This window comes from Tachyglossus aculeatus, chromosome 14 (genome assembly GCF_015852505.1).
Source record: "Tachyglossus aculeatus isolate mTacAcu1 chromosome 14, mTacAcu1.pri, whole genome shotgun sequence".
NCBI classification, from domain to species: Eukaryota; Metazoa; Chordata; class Mammalia; order Monotremata; family Tachyglossidae; genus Tachyglossus; species Tachyglossus aculeatus.
In genome coordinates, this window is record NC_052079.1 from 1,997,624 (window position 1) to 2,016,529 (window position 18,906).

Sequence of the window (18,906 nt, forward strand, 5' to 3'; positions counted from 1 at the left end):
ATTTATTTCATTTGTACACATTTATTCTATTGATTTTATTTTGTTAATATGCTTTGTTTGTTTTGTTTTGTTGTCTGTCTCCCCCTTCTAGACTGGGAGCCCGCTGTTGGGTAGGGACTGTCTCTAGATGTTGCCACCTTGGACTTCCCAAGCGCTTAGTACAGTGCTCTGCATACAGTAAGCGCTCAATAAATACGATTGAACGAATGAATGAAAGATAGAAATCGACCCCGAGTAGACAAGTGACCTCCAATACCAACCCAGGGAAATGGGAAAAACGGAACCTTCCATAGTGCGAAAGGATATAAAACGGGAGACTTTTTCCCCTTCATATCCCACAGACGATCGCTCGCCCCACCTTCAAGGCCTTATTAAAATCACATCTCCTCCAGGAAGCCTTCCCCACCTAAGCCCTCATTTCCCCTTTCCCCTCCCTTCTGCATCGCCCTGGTACTTAGATTTGCATTCATTCATTCATTCAATCGTATTTATTGAGCGCTTACTGTGTGCAGAGCACTGGACTAAGCGCTTGGGAAGTCCAAGTCGGCAACATATAGAGACGGTCCCTACCCAACAACAGGCTCACAGTCTAGAAGGGGGAGACAGACAACAAAACAAAACATTTGAACAGGTGTCAAGTCATCAGAATAAATAGAAGTAAAACTAGATGCACATCATTCACAAAATAAAATAAAATTTGCACCTTTGATTCACCCCACTCCCAGCCCCACAGGAGTTTTCCGAAATTTATTTCTATTATTTCTATTAATGTCTGTCTCCTCCTCTAGGCTGTAGTTTCACTATGGGCAGTTACCATGTCTACCAACTCTGTTCTGTTGCACTCGCCCAAGCGCTTAATACAGTGCTCTGCACACAGTCAGCGCTCAATAAATACTACCGATTGACTTGACACCTTAAATCAGTTTCACCCCGGATTGCATGACTCCTTGCTCAATCAATCGTATTTATTGAGTGCTCACTGGGGGCAGAGCTTAGAACAGTGCTTTGCACATATTAAGCGCTTAATAAATGCCATTATTACTATTATTATTAAGCACTTGGGAGAGTACAATAAGACAAGAGTTGGTTGTCGCTTAGTATAGCATCGAGAAGCAGTGTGGCTTAGTGGAAAGAGCACATGGGCTTGGGAGTCAGAGGTCTTGGGTCCGGCTCTGCCACTGCCAAAGTCAGCTGTGTGACTTTGGGCAAGTCACTTCACTTCTCTGTCCGTCAGTTACCTCATCTGGAAAATGGGGATTAAGATTGTGAGCCCCACGTGGGACAACCTGATCACCTTGTATCCTCCCCAGCGCTCAGAACAGTGCTTCGCACATAGTAAGCACTTAACAAATACCCAAATTATTATTATTATTATTAAGACTGTGAGCGAGCCCCATGTGGGACAACCTGATTACCTTATATCTACCCCAGCACTTAGAACAGTGCTTGGCAATCATTCATTCAATCATATTTATTGAGCGCTTACCATGTGCAGAGCACTGTACTAAGCGCTTGGGAAGTCCAAGTCGGCAACATCTAGAGACGGTACCTACCCAACAACGGGCTCACAGTCTAGAAGGGGGAGACCCACAACAAAACAAAACATGTAGTAAAGCACTTAAATACCATTATTATTACTACAGTGCCAAGTGCTTAGTACAGTGACAAGCACTTAGTACCCAGTTAGTGCTCAATAAATATGACAGAATGAAGAGAATTTCCCCATTGGAGGTGTCTTTGAATACAAAAGGCAACTATATGGTCCCCTGTCTGCTTCACAGGTGGAACCAAACAGCTCTTCTTTCCCTTTAATACTAGAATCAATCCATCAATAGTATTTTTGAGCACTTACTGAGAAGCAGCGTGGCTCAATGGAAAGAGCCCGGGCTTGGGAGTCAGAGGTCATGGGTTCAAATCCCGACTCTACCAAGTGTCAGCTGTGTGACCTTGGGCAAGTCACTTCACTTCTCTGAGCCTCAGTTCCCTCATCTGTAAAATGGGGATGAAGACTGTGAGCCCCCCGTGGGACAACCTGATCACCTTGTATCCCCCTCCAGCACTTAGAACAGTGCTTTGCACATAGTAAGTGCTTAACAAATGTCACTATTATTATTATTATTATTAAGCAGAGCACTGTACTAAGTGCTTGGGAGCGTACGATACAACAGACTTGGTAGACACATTCCCTGCCCAAAACGAGCTTACAGTCTAGAGGTAACTACCATGTAAGCTCCTCTCCACCAGGTATTCATTCATTCAATCATATTTTTTTGAGCGCTTACTGTGTGCAGAGCACTGTACTAAGCGCTTGGGAAGTACAGGTTGGCAACATATAGAAACGGTCCCCTCTCAACACCACCACATCTCTTATCAGTAGTTGACTGAAGATCTCAAAATCAATTAGAAATATTTAGATGGGAAGCCAGGCGGCCTAGTGGAAAGAGCAAGGGCCTTGGAAGTCAGAGGACCTGGGTCCCGATTCTGGCTCCACCACCCGCCTGCTCTCCACGGAGTAAGCGCTCAATAAATACCACCGATGAGAATGATAATGATGCGGCATGACCTGGGGCAAATCACTTCACTTATCTGTGCCTCAGTTACCTCATTTGTAAAATGGGGGTTAAATTCTCCTCCCTCTAACCTGAACAGTGGCATGTGGAACAGGGACCATCTGCTCAGATTACCTTGTATTTTACCTCAGCGCTTTGTACAGAGCATGGCAAGTAATAAATGCTTAGCAAGTATAATAATAATAATGGCATTTATTAAGCGCTTACTATGTGCAAAGCACCATTCTAAGCGCTGGGGAGGTTACAAGGTAATCAGGTTGCCCCACGTGGGGCTCACAGTCTTAATCCCCATTTTACGGATGAGGTAACTGAGGCCCAGAGAAGTGAAGTGACTGGCCCAAAGTCACACAGCTGAAAGTATGTGACACGGATTAACTACATTTCTGACTCTAGTGATAATAATAATAATGATGATGGCATTTGTTAAGCGCTTATTATGTGCCAAGCACTGTTCTAAGCGCTGGGGAGGTTACAAGGTAATCAGGCTGTGCCACGTGGGGCTCACAGTCTTAATCCCCATTTTACAGATAAGGTCACTGAGGCCCAGAGAAGTGAAGTGACTGGCCCAAAGTCACACAGCTGAAAGTATGCGACATGGATTAACTACATTTCTGACTCTAGTGATAATAATAATAATAATGATGGCATTTGTAAAGCGCATACTATGTGCCAAGCACTGTTCTAAGCGCTGGGGAGGTTACAAGGTAATCAGGCTGTCCCACGTGGGGCTCACAGTCTTAACCCCCATTTTACAGATGAGGTAACTGAGGCCCAGAGAAGTGAAATGACTGGCCCAAAGTCACACAGCTGAAAGTATGCGACATGGGGCTCACAGTCTTAATCCCCATTTTACAGATGAGGTCACTGAGGCCCAGAGAAGTGAAGTGACTGGCCCAAAGTCACACAGCTGACAAGTGGCGGAGCTAGGATTAGAACCCATGACCTCTGACTCCCAAGCCCGTGCTCTTTCCACTGAGCCTGGCTCCTTCGTATACCCCTAATCTCATAAGGCTCCATTCCCTTCTGTCTGTTATAATGTACTATTCTACTCTCCCAAGTGCTTAGTAGTACAGTGCCCTGCACATAGTAAGCACTCAGCAAACGTGATTGACTGGCACCTGAATCCCCAATTTATGGCTGAGGAAACTGAGGTACGGATAAGTGAAGTGACTTTCCCAAGGTCACACAGTTGTGTCCCGTTACTTCAGTAGGTCATCCAGAATTTATAAAAAACAAACAAACTCATAACGCCACTTTGCGTAACTTCCTCTCTGCGTTGTTGGGAAGAAAAACCCACTGATGAACTTAACAGGCCTTTTGCCATCCAGCTTCCTTTCACGGAACTGATGAAGCAGCACAGCATAACGGCTAGAGTCCGGAACTGGGAGTCAGAAGGTCATGGGTTCAAATTCCGGCTCCGCCACTTGTCTGCTGTGTGACTTTGGGCAAGTCACTTCACTTCTCTGGGCCTCAGTTACCTCAGCTGTAAAATGAGGATGAAGACTGTGAGCCCCCCGTGGGACAACCTGATCACCTTGTATCCTCCCCAGCGCTTAGAACAGTGCTTTGCACATAGTAAGCGCTTAACAAATGCCATCATTATTATCATTATCCGGAAAAGGGGGATTGAGACTATGAGCCCCACATGGGCCATGAGACTGTGTCCAATCCACACATAGTAAGCGCTAAATAGCATAATTATTATTATTATCTGATGTTTTCTCCTGCCACCACATTTCGTGGATGTTTTCAACTCTTTCAAATGATCACTCCTTTTCTTTTTGGTATTTGTTGAGCACTTACTAAGTGGCAGACACTGTACTAAGCTCCGGGACTTCCATCCCTGAATGGGAGGCGAGCGTATCAATATGCTTTGCCATTTATCAGAGACCGGACCTGGGAGTCGGATGACCTGGGTTCTAATCCCGGCTCTGCCACTTGTCTGCTGTGTGACCTTGGGCAAATCACTTCACTTCTCCGTGCCTCAGTTCCCTCATCTGTAAAACGGGGATTCAGACCACGAGCCCCATATGGGACATGGGCTGGGTCCAACCTGATTAGCTTGGATCTACCCTAGCGCTTAGCACATAAGAAGCGCTTAACGAAAGCCATGAAAAAATCCAATAAAAATACAAATAATAAGGTTAATCTGGTGCCTTGCGAGCTGCGTCACAGTGAGGGAAGACACTTCCTCTTGGCCCCCGAGAAACGGCGAGGATGTTGAGTGGCAACAGTCTGTGACGTGATTCCCCGGCTCTCAAGGCTCCTTTGGGCTTCTGCTTTCTTCATCTGGGCCAGTGAAGTCTCGGTTTTATTTTTAGAAAGTCGAACGTCTCTGGCAGGGGGGACTAGCACCGTGGAGGCAAGTTGCAACGCGAAAGGCGCTGAACAATAACGACGGCCCTTGAACACCTCAGAGAGAAGGCAGATCAGAGAGAGGGAATGTTTCCCCCCAAACCCTTCTCCTCCCCCTCTCCGGCCCCCGCCCGATTAAAAAGAAATGTGAAAAATCCAGGATGCGCACAAAGGGAGCAATGATGGAGAAGACCGTGGGAGCAGAGTGGGTGGGTTTGGGCTAGCTCAGAGCTGGAAGCGAAGGTCAAGGAGAGGCGTATGCCGAGTGGCAGAATGCCCAGGGTCAGTGTGCCCAGCCTCCGGAGGGTGAGGTGTTTGACGCTGGTTATTCGTTCACTGGCTCTTTCATTCAATCCTTCCTCAGTGGCGGGTCTCCTGGTGGAATATTCTGCCTTTTGTCAGCCGGAACTGGGTTGAGGGCCGGATTAGAGAAGCAACGTGGCCTAGCGGATGGGAGTCAGGACCTGAGTTCTCACCCCGGCTCCGCCACTTTTCGGCTACGGGGCCAGGGGGCAAGTCACTTCACTGTTCTAAGCGCTGGGGTGGATACAAGTTATGAAAGTTGAACACAGTCCCTGTCCCACATGGGGCTCCCACTCTTCATCCCCGTTGTACAGACGAGAGAACTGAGGTCCGGAGAAGTGAAGTGACTTAATAATGGCATTTATTAAGCGCTTACTCTGTACAAAGCACTGTTCAAACCACTGGGGAGGTTACAAGGTGATCAGGTTGTCCCACCGGGGGCTCACCGTCTTAATCACCATTTTACAGGTGAGGGAACTGAGGCAGAGAGGAGTGAAGTGACTTGCCCAAAGTGACACAGCTGACAATTGGCGGAGTCGGGATTTGAACCCATGACCTCTGACTCCAAAGCCCGGGCTCTTTCCACTGAGCCACGCTGCTTCTCAAGATCACTCAGCAGACGTGTGGCGGAGCGGGGTGAGAATCCAGGTTCTTTTTCAACCACTAACCACTAAGCCACGCTGCTTCTCTAAGTGCTTACTCTATGCAAGGTACGTCCAATAAAACACCCATCTTCGGGGGCCCACTGTTGGGTAGGGACTGTCTCTATATGTTGCCAAGTTGCACTTCCCAAGCACTTAGTACAGTGCTCTGCACACAGTAAGCGATCAATAAATATGATTGATTGATTGATTACAATCTAGTAGGGAGATTGTAGGAATGTTAAAATGAATATCGGCAGGAGACGCATCTTCAAGAAGGCTTTGAAAGAGGGGAAGGTGACTGTCCGTCGGATTTGAGGAGGGAGTCAGGGCCGCGGGCGATGGGTCAGAGGCCCAGAGAGGTGAGAGGGAGGCCCAGCGAGAAGGTTGGCGTTAGAGGAGCGAAGTGTGTGAGCTGGGTTGGAATAGGAGAGTATCTAGGTGAGGTGGGGAGGGGGCGAGGTGGTCTGCTTTAAAACCTGTGGTGAGGAGGGTTGTTTTTTTTTTTACATTCCAGGAGAAGATGTAATTTTAGTAAGGCTTTTAGTGGGGCCGGTGGAGTGGGGGTCGGGGGAGAAGGAACAGGATACAAAGAACTGGAGGAGTTACCTCGGAGGAATTGTTTCCAAGCTGACCGGAAATGGCCACACTGTGGCCCTTCTGAGGAGATGGAGGATATCAGGAGGATGGAGGATATATTTATTTTGTTAATGATGTGCATTTAGCTTTAATTCTGTTAGTTCTGACGACTTGACACCTGCCCACGTGTTTTGTTTTGTTGCCTGTCTCCCCCTTCTAGACTGGGAGCCCGTTGTTGGGTAGGGACCGTCTCTATATGTTGCCAACTGGTACTTCCCAAGCTCTTAGTACAGTGCTCGGCACACAGTAAGCGCTCAATAAATACGATTGAATGAATGAATGAATCAGGAAGGAGCAACTAAGAAAATTCTAGAAGCAGAGCAAGAACTACATCCCCGGACACTCTGAGACATGAAGACGGAGGTTTTTTGGCTGCAAAAGCATCTTCCTGTTATATCACGGCCAGAAAAGACTTGTCTGAGGGCAGAAGGGCCCGACATACACAAACCTCAGAGATGTCAACGACAACTTCCATAGTCTGTACACATCATCAAACCACAGCACCTCTCTCGCTGTAAGTTTCTGTGTGTTGTCTCTCTCTTTTCTTCATGGTACTTAAGCGCTTACTACATGCCAGGCGCTGAACTAAGCGCTGGAGAGGGCAGGGATTGTGTCTTGTAGCTAATCGGGCAAAAATGCTTCCATCCACCAGAGAAGACATGGCCCCAGAGATGCTCGGAGAAGCAAAGAGAAAAGCTGACAACTGGAAGATGGAACCATTAACTCACAGAACAAGGTGTGCGGAGATGAGATTCAGGGAAGAGACAAATCTGAAGAATATTTGATGATGCCTGAGTAGAAAAGAGAGAAACCAACTGCACATGACTGACAGAGAGCCAGCAATTGATCCATCACTCGTGTTTACCAATGCTTACGGTGTGCTGAGCACTGTACAGAGCACTTGGGGGAGTCCAATATAACAGAATTGGTAGACATGTTCTCTGCCCGCAAGGAGCTCATAGTCTAGAGACACAACAAACCCCTCCAACAAACTGCTTTCTGGTAATGATAATAATAATGATGGAATTTATTAAGCACTTGCCGGGGACTGTACTAAATGCTGGCAAGGAGACAGAGAATCAGCATGGCCTAGTGGCAACAGCACGGATTTGGGAGTCAGAAGACGTGGGTTCTAGTCCCGGCTCTGCCACTTGTCAGCTGTGTGACCTTGGGCAAGCCACTTCACTTCCTCTGTGCCTCAGTTACCTCATCTGGAAAATTGGGATTAAGATGGTGACCCCCACATGGGACAACCTGATTACCTTGTATCCCCCCAGCGCTCAGAACAGTGCTCCGCACATAGAAAGTGCTTAGCAAATACCACCATTATTATTATTATTATTATTATTATTATTATTATTGTAGAAGGGAGTGGGAAACAAGGAAAAGAAGGCTTAGTCAGGAAAGGTCACCAAGGGGGTCTGCTTAACAGCTAGATCACCAGAATGGAGATTCTATGACTGAGTGAGCATAGAGCAATGGGCAATAAATTGATAGCCCTTTCCAGAGAAGATCAGAGAGGAAGAGGCAAAAATGGAAAGCGGATTAAGTGCCACAGACACATCAAAGGGAGGCTTTCAGGCACGCCCCATGGGAAAGGGGCAGTCCGTGTGTCTGAACCCACGGATAAAGTTCACCATCTGGGAGAAAGGAGGAGGGATATAACATCCACACCAAAAAAAGGAAGAACAACAGCTGAGGAAGACAGTCAACGGGGGCCTTCAGGACAAACAGACTTCCATTTGAAGGGAAGAACTTAAAGTCTCCTGAATGGGCCACGGGGAACACCAACCCAAATACGCGATAATTGAAAGCGTGGTCCCTGAGGGAGATTAAAGACTGGATCTTTCTTGGAAAAGGAGAAGGATGACAAGTGTTTATGAGAGAGGACTTCCCCTGAGGCCTTTCACCTCAGGCCATAGATGAAAGAAGCCTAATTACCCTCTCACCAGAGGGGTCAAATTTTTCCCCCAGAAGCTGCTGGGAAGCTTCTATTCCACTACTCTAATACAGATGAGTCTGACGCAGTCATGGAGAAAAGTAGCGATGCCCAGTGGGAAAAGCCTGGGTTTAGGAGTCAGAGGTCATGGGTTCCAATCCCAGCTCCGCCACTTGTCTGCTGTGTGACCGTGAGCAAGTCACTTTCGCTTCTCTGAGCCTCAGTTCCCTCATCTGTAAAATGGGGATTCAATCCAACCCTCTCCTGCTTAGACTGTGAGCCTCAAGAGGGTCAGGGACTGCGTCCAACTGGATTAACTTGTATCTACTCCGGTGCTTAGCCCAGTGACTGGCACATAGTAAGTGCTTAGGTACCATAATTTTTATTATTTGCCTCTTATTTTCTTTACAGGTTTCAAGTGGAAAATATGAGGGCGGAACTCTCCCTCAATATCCAGTCCCTCGCGGTCATGGACTGTCTGTGCTTAGCAGAACCGTTAAGTCACGCTCCCTCTTGCCCGTCAACTGCAAGGTTTCGAACGTTTTTCCTGTGCAGATCTGTTTGTCGTTTGGTTGTACTCTCCCCAGTGCTTAGTACAGTGCTTTGCACACAGTAAGCGCTCAATAAATATGATTGAATGAATGAATTTATGAATAAGGTGTATGGTGAGCTTTTATGGAGGTGAGCGGGACTTTTCCGCAGTAATGTACAGATTTATTACTCTATTTTAGACTGTGAGCCCACTGTTGGGTAGGGACTGTCTCTCTATGTTGCCAACTTGTACTTCCCAAGTGCTTAGTACAGTGCTGTGCACACAGTAAGCACTCAATAAATACAATTGATTGATTGATTGATTGATTATTACTTGACTATCGGCCAGGCGCTGAGGATTTTCTTCATTCAACAGCCAAAGCACCATTTCCGACTCTCAACATTTCCCCTTCGTAACTTGATTTCAGAGCTATTCCGACTAGCAACTGCAGTCAATCCATCAATCCATGAATGATAATAACAGGAGAAACTGGGTAGTCCAGTAGATAGAACACAGGCCTGGGAATCAGAAGGACCTGGGTTCTAAACCCGGTTCTGTCACTTGCTGCTGTGGGATCTTGGGCGAGTCACTTCACTTCTCTGGGCCCCAATTCCCTCTTGTGAAATGGGGAATAAGACTGTGAGCCCCATGTGGGACATGGAGTGTGTCCAACCTGACTAGCTTCTATCCACCCCATAAAAGAGAAGCAGCGTGGCTCAGTAGAAAGAGCCTGGGCTTTGGAGTCAGAGGTCATGGGTTCAAACTTCGGCTCTGCCAATTGTCAGCTGTGTGACTTTGGGCAAGTCACTTAACTTCTCTGGGCCTCAGTTACCTCAACTGTAAAATGAGGTTTAAGACTGTGAGCCCCCTGAGGGACAACCTGATCACCTTGTAACCTCCCCAGCGCTTAGAACAGTGCTTTGCACTTAGTAAGCGCTTAATAAATGCTATTATTATTATTATTATTATTATTATTATTATAAGTAGTCAGGGAAGGCTTCATGAAGGAGGTTAGGTTGAGGAAACAGGCAATGCAGAGCATCATCCCTGAACCGATTAGTGTCCAGCTTTTTCATTTGTTTCTTTGTTTTTAACTGTAATAATAATGGCATTTACTAAGCGCTTACTATGTGCAAAGCACTGTTCTAAGCACTGAGGAGGTTACAACGTGATCAGATTGTCCCACGGGGGGCTCAGAGTCTTCATCCCCGTTTTACAGATAAGGTCATTGAGGCCCAGAGAAGTTAAGTGACTTGCCCAAAGTCACACAGCTGACAATTGGCAGAGCCAGGATTTAATAATAATAATAATAATAATAATAATAATGGCATTTATTAAGCGCTTACTATATGCAAAGCATTGTTCTATGCGCTGGGGAGGATACAAGGTGATCAGGTTGTCCCAAGAGGGGCTCACAGTCTTAATCCCCATTTTACAGATGAGGTCACTGAGGCCCAGAGAAGTGAAGTGACTTGCCCAAAATCACATAGCTGACAAGTGGCAGAGCCAGGATTTGAATCCAAGACCCCTGACTCCAAAGCCCAGGCTCTTTCCACTGAGCCACGCTGCTTCTCAATGAGTCCCTGAGTCACCTGAGCCTTGACCAGCAGAGCTTTGAGGTCTTTTACATCTTCCCTGGCCCAAGGCCCAGGAATGCAATCATCCAACCTCGGCAAACAAATGTGGTTTGGCGTAGAAATGCCCAGCCTCCAGGGAGCTTTGGAAACGACGGTTGGAAAAGGGAGCGACGTAGGGGCTGGGGCATCACGGACCAGAGGACCAGAGTAGGACCACTGGGTGACGAGAAGCAGCGTGGCCTAGTGGCTAGAGCCCGGAAGACCTGGGTTCTAATCCCGGCACCGCCGCTTGCCTGCTATGCGACCACGGGCAAGTCGCTTCGCTTCTCTGTGCCTCAGTTCCCTCATCTGTAAAAAATGGGGATGGAGACCGTGAGCCCCATGTGGGACGGTGACTGTGTCCAACCTGATTTGCTTGTAACCACCCCAGTGCTTAGAACAGTGACTGGCACGTAGTAAGCGCTTAACAAATACCACAATAATAATAATAATAATGATAATAATGGCATTTATTAAGCGCTTACTATGTGCAAAGCACTGTTCTAAGCGCTGGAATTAAACTCCACGATTAATAAGCCTGGGACCAGAAATGTTATCAGATATTTAATCGGGGTTTCCCTTTGTTTCTCTCCCCCTCACCCAGCCAGTTTGTCAGAAGTGACAAATAAGCCTGAAGAAACCAGGAGTAGAAACCACAAAGCAACACAGACAACCACATACTCTAAACACATCTAAAGTTAGCAGAGGAAAATATAGAAACCCAAAGCCGGCAACACCACGGATTGCTGGAGCCCACAGATTTTGACTCGGTGCCCGCTACACAGATCTTAGCTCTCGATGACTACATTTCATCCCCAGATTGGACTTTCAGTGACCGTTCTCTAAGCAGGAAATAAAAAACTCGACCGGCTGAAAAACCAGCAAACATTCTCCGTGTCAAAGGACACGGGCATTTGAAGTAAGAATAGTCCCGCTCGGAAAGATGGGGAACGAAGACTGTAATTAAAGGACTGGTAATATTTCTGGACATACGGCTGAGGGGAAAATAATGTAGCCGAGCCAAGTAAAAAGAGGAAAGTGGAAGAATTTTACTTGTTTGTTAACAACAACAAAACCAATCATTCAGGGGATTAGAGTTCATTGAACTCTGCCTTTCCCGATGTAATGCGGGAAAGGAGAAGCAGCTTGCCCTAATGGATAGAGCAAAGCCTTGGGAGTTAGAGGTCCTGGGTTCTGATCCTGGCTCCATCACGCGTCTGCTGTGTGACCGTGGTCAAGTCACTCCACTTCTCTGGCCTCATCTGCAAAATGGGAATTCAATCCTTATTCTCTCTCTATGTGAGATTATGAGCCCCACGTAGGACCAGATCATCTTGTACCTACACAAGCACTTAGTAGAGTGTGTGGCACAGAGTAAGCACTTAATACCACAGTTCTTATAATGCAAAGTAATAACATCTGCTCATCATCACCATCAAGGGGATTTATTGAGGGCTTACTATGTTCAGAGCACTGTACCACGTGCTTGGGAGAATACAACAGCGTTGGCTCCTAAAGGATTTTAAATTGTGCGGTTGGCTTTCTGCCACCTTTCTCCTCTTTTAACCACTCAGATGCACGAGGTTAGACACATCAAAGGGAAAGAAACTTTTACTGAGGTAAAAACATGTTATCCTTCCAAGATTTTCTCCTCAGGCTCACAACTACCAGATAAGGGGAGTTGAAAAGCTGAATGAAACAATCATATTTATTGAGCGCTTACTGTGAGCAGAGCACTGTATTAAGCGCTAGGGAAGTGGGAGAAGAGGAAATGAGGGTTTTCATCACGATCCAGTAATTAGAAAAAAACAGCAGTCAGAGCCTCTTACAGTCACAGAGAAATCCAGACCTAAAGAAACAGGCAGGAATGGGGAATCCATTCACCATCAAGCAGTTTCCCTCCTCCTGTTGCTAGTGATTTTAACCTGGCTGGTTTCATTTACATGACTGGGAGGTTTATCAGTCATGTCGAAAACAAACAAACAAAAAATAAATCACCAAGCCTGAAAGGTCCCATCAACTCTACACACACCCAACCCAAGGCACTGGATGGTTTTAGAAACGGCCATTTAAATACATGTGTAACCTAAAACGTCTAGACTTCAGGGATCTTGTCTTTCTAATGCCACACAGCAGGCGCTCAATAAATACCGATTGATCTTCTGTGATCATAACTTGTAGGCAAGGAATCATAGCTAGCGGCTGTGTGCATCTTTTCTTCTAAGAAAATGTTGAAATTCTGGCCCTCCGCGTTAAATAATCTGGGAAGACTCCTTGAAAAAAAGTGTAGGCTGTAATGCCACTTACCGCCTGGAAAAAAATAAAGGCTAGAATTCTTTAGAGACCATGTCAGCTAGTCCTTGCTCTCCTTTGAGAAACTTTAGTTCCACTAAAAATATTATCTCTCAGCCACCTAACATAACCAGAGACTTAAAGCACTCAAAATTAGAAGGCTAATTATCTGATAAGCTCCCAGAACAGGGTGACTGCACCGTAAACCAAACCTTTCAAAATAAATAATGAAAGGACTTTTAAAATTCTGTGCCTACCCCCTTAATTAAAGGGGCCAAAAGAAAAAAAGATTTAGAAGCTATTACACATTAACGCCTCTGAATCACCACACAAATACAGCTAATCCTTCAAGGAGAAGATTATCCCCCTGAAAACTATATTACCTGGATTTCTTTAGTTTTAATAATGGTGGGAACAGAAAGGTTCTGAGGCTATTTAAGAACAGGGAGCGATGCTCAGACCAAAACCTGGTTGATGAATGATGTTTCTGTTTAGCAAAGGAGAGAAAATGATAGAATCCCGCGCCCTTTTCAGCCCTCTATTAAATGATCAAACAAGCTCCCATCTAAGTTTACAGACAACTGGCCGGTTAAAGTCTTTAAATCATAATTTGGTTAAGAAGGAAAAGCACCCAGGAAGCCCGTGTTTTCCTACTTTTTTGGTTCCAACCAATCATATTTCTTCCTCTTCCTACCTTCAAAGCCCTACTGAGAGCTCACCTCCTCCAAGAGGCCTTCCCAGACTGAGCCCCCTTTTTCCTCTCCTCCTCCCCATCCCCCCGTCCTACCTCCTTCCCCTCCCCATAGCAACTGTATATATGTTTGTACAGATTTATTACTCTATTTATTTTACCTGTACGTATTTACAATTCTATTTATTTTGTCAAAGATGTGCATCTAGCTTTACTTCTATTTATTCTGATGACTTGACACCAGTCCACATGTTTTGTTCTGTTGTCTGTCTCCCCCTTCTAGACTGTGGGCCTGTTGTTAGGTAGGGACCATCTCTATACATTGCCAACTTGTACTTCCCAAGCGCTTAGTCCAATGCTCTGCACACAGTAAGCGCTCAATAAATACGACTGAATGAATGAATGAATGAATGAATATTTATGGAGCACTTACTGTGCCCAGAGCACTGTACTAAGCATTTGGGAGAGTCGACTAACAAAGTCAATAGACAAGTTCCCGGCCCACAGCGAGTTTACAGTCTAGAGTCTATTTTTATGTATTTGCTTAACAGACCCATGAAGGTATTTTTAGGGTTTTTTTTAAAAAAAAGATATTAAAAAATAGTAAAATCAATGCGGATTGCATTTACAATGCAGGTAAACAGTGTAAGGAACAAGTATCATGGTTTTCCAAAATCGACACGATGGTACATAAAAGGATGACATGTGTCAACCTATGATCAAATCTTGCTTTAATAACAATAATAATAATAATAATGGTATTTGTTATGCTCTATGTGCCAGGCACTGTACTAAACGCTGGGGTGGATACAAGCAAAGTGGGTTGGACAATCTCTTTCCCGCACAGAGCTCACAGCCTTAATCCCCATTTTCCAGATGAGGTAACTGAGGCACAGAGAAGTGACTTGCTCAAGGCCACACAGCAGACAAGTGGCAGAGCTGGGATTAGAACCCATGACCTTCTGATTTTACCAACAGAGAAGCAGCGTGGCTCAGTGGAAAGAGTCCAGGCTTTGGAGTCAGAGGTCATGGGTTCAAATCCTGGCTCCGCCAATTGTCAGCTGTGTGACTTTGGGCAAGTCACTTCACTTCTCTGGGCCTCAGTTACCTCATCTGTAAAATGGGGATTAAGACTGTGAGCCCCCGGTGGGACAACCTGATCACCTTGTAACCTCCCCAGTGCTTAGAACAGTGCTCTGCACGTAGTAAGCGCTTAATAAATGTCATCATCATCATCATCATCACTCCACAACATAATTCTACTGGGATAATTTCAGAAGTCACCTCTCAATCTACCCCATCAGGGAAGCAAATCAGAAGCTCAACAGGTTAAAAAGTACATTCGCCTCTTCATGCAATATAAAATAAGACAAAGAGACCGTGTCCCAACCGACATAATTTTATCTACCCCAGCGCTTAGTACGGTGCTGGGCACTTAGTAAAGTGTTTAGCAGACACCACAATTATTAGTTAGCATGAAGTCTTTCCGGCTTGAGTTTCCGGTAGCAGAGGACCTCAAAAAAAGAATTGCTTTTCAAACGGAATAGAGCCATCTCTCATTAGCACAAATCAATTTATGAAGATTGCTACAGATCGACTTTAAGAGCTGTTTTCTATTTCCGGCCTGTTTACACACTCACAGTCATACACCCTGCCTCCTCTCTTCCCTCCCTCCTTCCCCTCCGATACACATTGTTTTCCTCGGAAACATCTCAACCCAGATTTCCTCAGAAGGAAATGATGAAATAAATAACTCTTTCATGTCGGTTAACAAGCACTAAATTTACTGCAAAAAGAGCTTCCCACAGAAACTCCTCCTAACAGCTTAAAATGGGGAGTTTCAAAAAACTTTCAAGCGACACAGCCGCCTAAAAACTCAGGGTTTAATGATCCCCTCCTATTTTCTTACTGCTTTTTTTTCCCTCCCTTCTCCAATTGTTTTGCCCAGGAGGAAAACGAACGTCGTATCTGAAAAACCAACTGTCTAAAAATGGATAATGCTTTCCTAATCCCATTCCAAGAATTGGTAGGGGAGAGAAGAGGGCGGCGATAAGCACTTTGAAACGGTGAAAGTTGTAATTTACCTTCGAATTCTCTGTTGTCTCTTTTTAATGTTCTACAGGGGGTTTAATCTGAGGACCAAAACTGGTTTTAAATTTGGGACTTCAGCAATCAATCCTATTTATTGAGTGCTTACCACGCACAGAGCACAGTACAAAGCGCTTGGGAGAGGACAATACAACAGAGTTGGTAGACGCACTCCCTCCCCACGAAGAGTTTATAGTCTAGAGGATGATGCTCTCCTAGTTGAGGATTCGGAAACTGGATGAGTTGGTAAATCGTATTTATTGAGTGCTTCTGTGTGCAGATCACTGTACTAAACTCTTGCAAAAGTACAGTACAATAAACAGACACATTCCCTACCCACAGGGAGCAAGAGGGAGGCTCCTGGCAACTAAGGCTGTGGTCAAGTGGATAGATCACAGACAGGCCTGGGAATCATCCCGACACTGCCTCTTCCATCCATCCATCCATCAAATGGGGATTAAAACTGTAAATCCCACATGGGACAGGGACTCACAGGGATCCAATTAGCTTGCATCCACCCCAGCACTTAGTACAGTGACTGGCGCGTAATAAATTCCACAATTCTTACTCTCATGATTATCATAGGCACGTGTCTATTAACTCTGCTGTACTGTCCTCTCTCAAGCGCTTAATACGATGCTCTGCACACAGCAAGTGCTCCATAAATACCCTCATTTGACTGACAGATCACTGTGTCCAGGACTTCTTGGGAGATGTGGGCTTCGAGCTGGGGCAGCAAAGACAAAACAGCGGGCGGCCCAGCACACATCACGCAAGTGGAAACAGGAAAATCCACATTTTCACGCAGGGGTTGAATCCCATTCCTCTTTCTTCCCCGCCCCGTCCACCCGAGGTGCTGGATTTGTCCCCGGGAAGCTCGGGAAACAGCTCGAGTTGAATCTCCCATCCCAAAAGGTCCCGATTTGGACACCCGCGCTCCAAAACGGGGTGTATGGGAGAATTGGCAAATCCGTGGCTCTCAGCTGGCCCAGCGGGCAGGTGGGCTCGGAGGTCATCTGCAAGGCTACTTGCCCGGCCGGAGGGTGGGCTGGGGGTGTAATCTGGAGGGCTACTCGCCCAGCTGGCCGGTGGGCTGGGAGGCCACCATAAAGGCTGCTTACTTGTCCGGTGGGCTGGAGAGCTGTCTTCAAGGCTGCTCGCCCGGTGACACTGGGCTGAGGGCTCAGCTGTCTGGTCACCCCCTGGTCACTCCAGGGGTGGCTTTATTGGCCACCTATGCCCCCGCCCCTAACCCCAGGCTGGAGGGCAAATTTGGGCTTCCTGGGGTTGGGGGGCTATGGGAATAGGGTGCCCTAGGGAAGAATAGGGGGCTACAGACATGGGATGCCCGAGGGAAGGATGGGGGGGGCCTACAGACATGGGGTGCCCAAGAGAGGCCTATAGATATGGAGTGTCCGAGGATGAATGGGGGGGCTCTTTGGGCATGGGGCACCCAAGGGAAGAATGGGGGGCCTCTATGGTCATGGGATGCATGAGGGAAAAAATGGGGGCAACAGACATGAGGTGTCTGAGGGAAGGATGGGGGCAGGGGACTATGGGCATGGGGTAGCCGAGGAATAATAACAATAATAAAAATGTTAGTATTTGTTAAGCGCTTACTAGATGCCAAGCACTGTTCTAAGCACTGGGGAGGTTACAAGGTGATCAGGTTGTCCCACGTGGGGCTCATAGTCTTCATCCTCATTTTACAGATGAGGGAACTGAGGCCCAGAGAAGTGAAGTGACTCGCCCAAAGTCACCCAGCTGACAAGTGGCGGAGCCGGGATGGGGGGGCCTACAGACATGGGGTGCCTGGGGGGGGGGGGCGGTGGATATGGGGTGCCCAAGGGAAGAATGGGGAGGCTACGGATATGGGGTAGCCAAGGGAAGAACTGGAGGGGGCGGCTATGGATATGGGGTGCCCAAGGGAAGAATGGGGGGAGGGCCTATGGGTTCAAATCCCGGCTCTGCCAATTGTCAGCTCTGTGACTTTGGGCAAGTCACTTCACTCCTCTGTGCCTCACTTATCTCATGTGTAAAATGGGGATGAAGACTGTAAGCCCCCCGGGGGACAACCTGATCACCTTGTAACCTCCCCAGCGCTTAAAACAGTGCTTTGCACATAGTAAGTGTTTAATAAATGCCATTGTTATTATTATTATTATTATGGGGCATCCAAGGGAAGAATTGGGGGGTGGACGAGAGACATGGGGTGCCCAAGGGAAGAATAGGGGGAGGGCCTATGGGCATGGGGCATCCAAAGGAAGAACTGGGGGGGATATGGATATGGGGTGCCCAAGGGAAGAATGGGGGGAGGGCCTATGGGCAGGGGGCATCCAAGGGAAGAATTGGGGGACAGGCTAGAGACATGAGGTGCCCAAGGGAAGAATGGGGGGAAGGCCTATGGGCATGAGGCATCCAAGGGAAAAATTGGGGGGCAGGCTAGAGACATGGGGTGCCCAAGGGAAGAATAGGGGGAGGGCCTATGGGCATGGGGCATCCAAGGAAAGAATTGTGGGGGCGGGCTAGAAACATAGGGTGCCCAAGGGAAGAATGGGGGGAGGACCTATGGGCATGGGGCATCCAAGGGAAGAATTGGGGGGGGGCTAGAGACATGGGGTGTCCAAGGGAAGAATTGGGGGGGGGGGTATGAATATGGGGTGCCCTGGGGAAGAATGGGGGGAGGGCCTATGGGCATGGGGCATCCAAGGGAAGAATTAGGGGGGGTATGGATTTGAGGGGAAGAATGGGGGGGCTCCAGGGAGGAGGAAACAGTGTCCCCCTTCCCCAAATGGGACCCTCTCCCAATGTGGGGGATGGAGGGGGGCTGTCCGGGGAAGGTCCACCTCTCGGGGGGTAAACTGAGGACCCGCCCCCAAAGCGGGGGTCCCCTCCCCCCAGCCCCAGATCCCCGACTCACCCCAGGACCAGCAGCTCCCCGTACTTGCAGGGCTCCTCCGGGGTCGGGGACAACATGGGGCCGCCTCGGGCCGGGCCCGCACACCCCTCCGACCCCCCGACCTTCGACCTTTGACCTCCGACCCCAGCCCCCCGACCCCCCGAGCCCGCCCGGAGCCCGGCCGAGACGGTCCACACCCGAACCCGGCGGCGCCGGGGCAGCGCGGGAGCCCGGGGGCGGAGCCGCGGCGGGACAAACCACCGCGCCCGGGGGGGGACTCCACCCCCTCCGGAATCTCCCCCTTCCCAACCCGCGATCCCACCCTCACCAAACCCCAAACC

General features: G+C 47.6%; 1 protein-coding gene across 1 annotated transcript in view; it reads right to left on the reverse strand.

Annotated features, from left to right (window-relative positions):
- Positions 1-18,655, reverse strand: part of PELI2 (pellino E3 ubiquitin protein ligase family member 2) — a 73,685-nt gene extending 55,030 nt beyond the window's left edge. Inside the window, exon 1 of the mRNA XM_038756411.1 lies at positions 18,587-18,655. Coding sequence (XP_038612339.1) covers positions 18,587-18,642 — 56 coding nt within the window. The 5' untranslated portion in view covers positions 18,643-18,655. The remainder of the gene's footprint in view (positions 1-18,586) is intronic.
- Between the last annotated feature and the right edge of the window lie 251 nt (positions 18,656-18,906).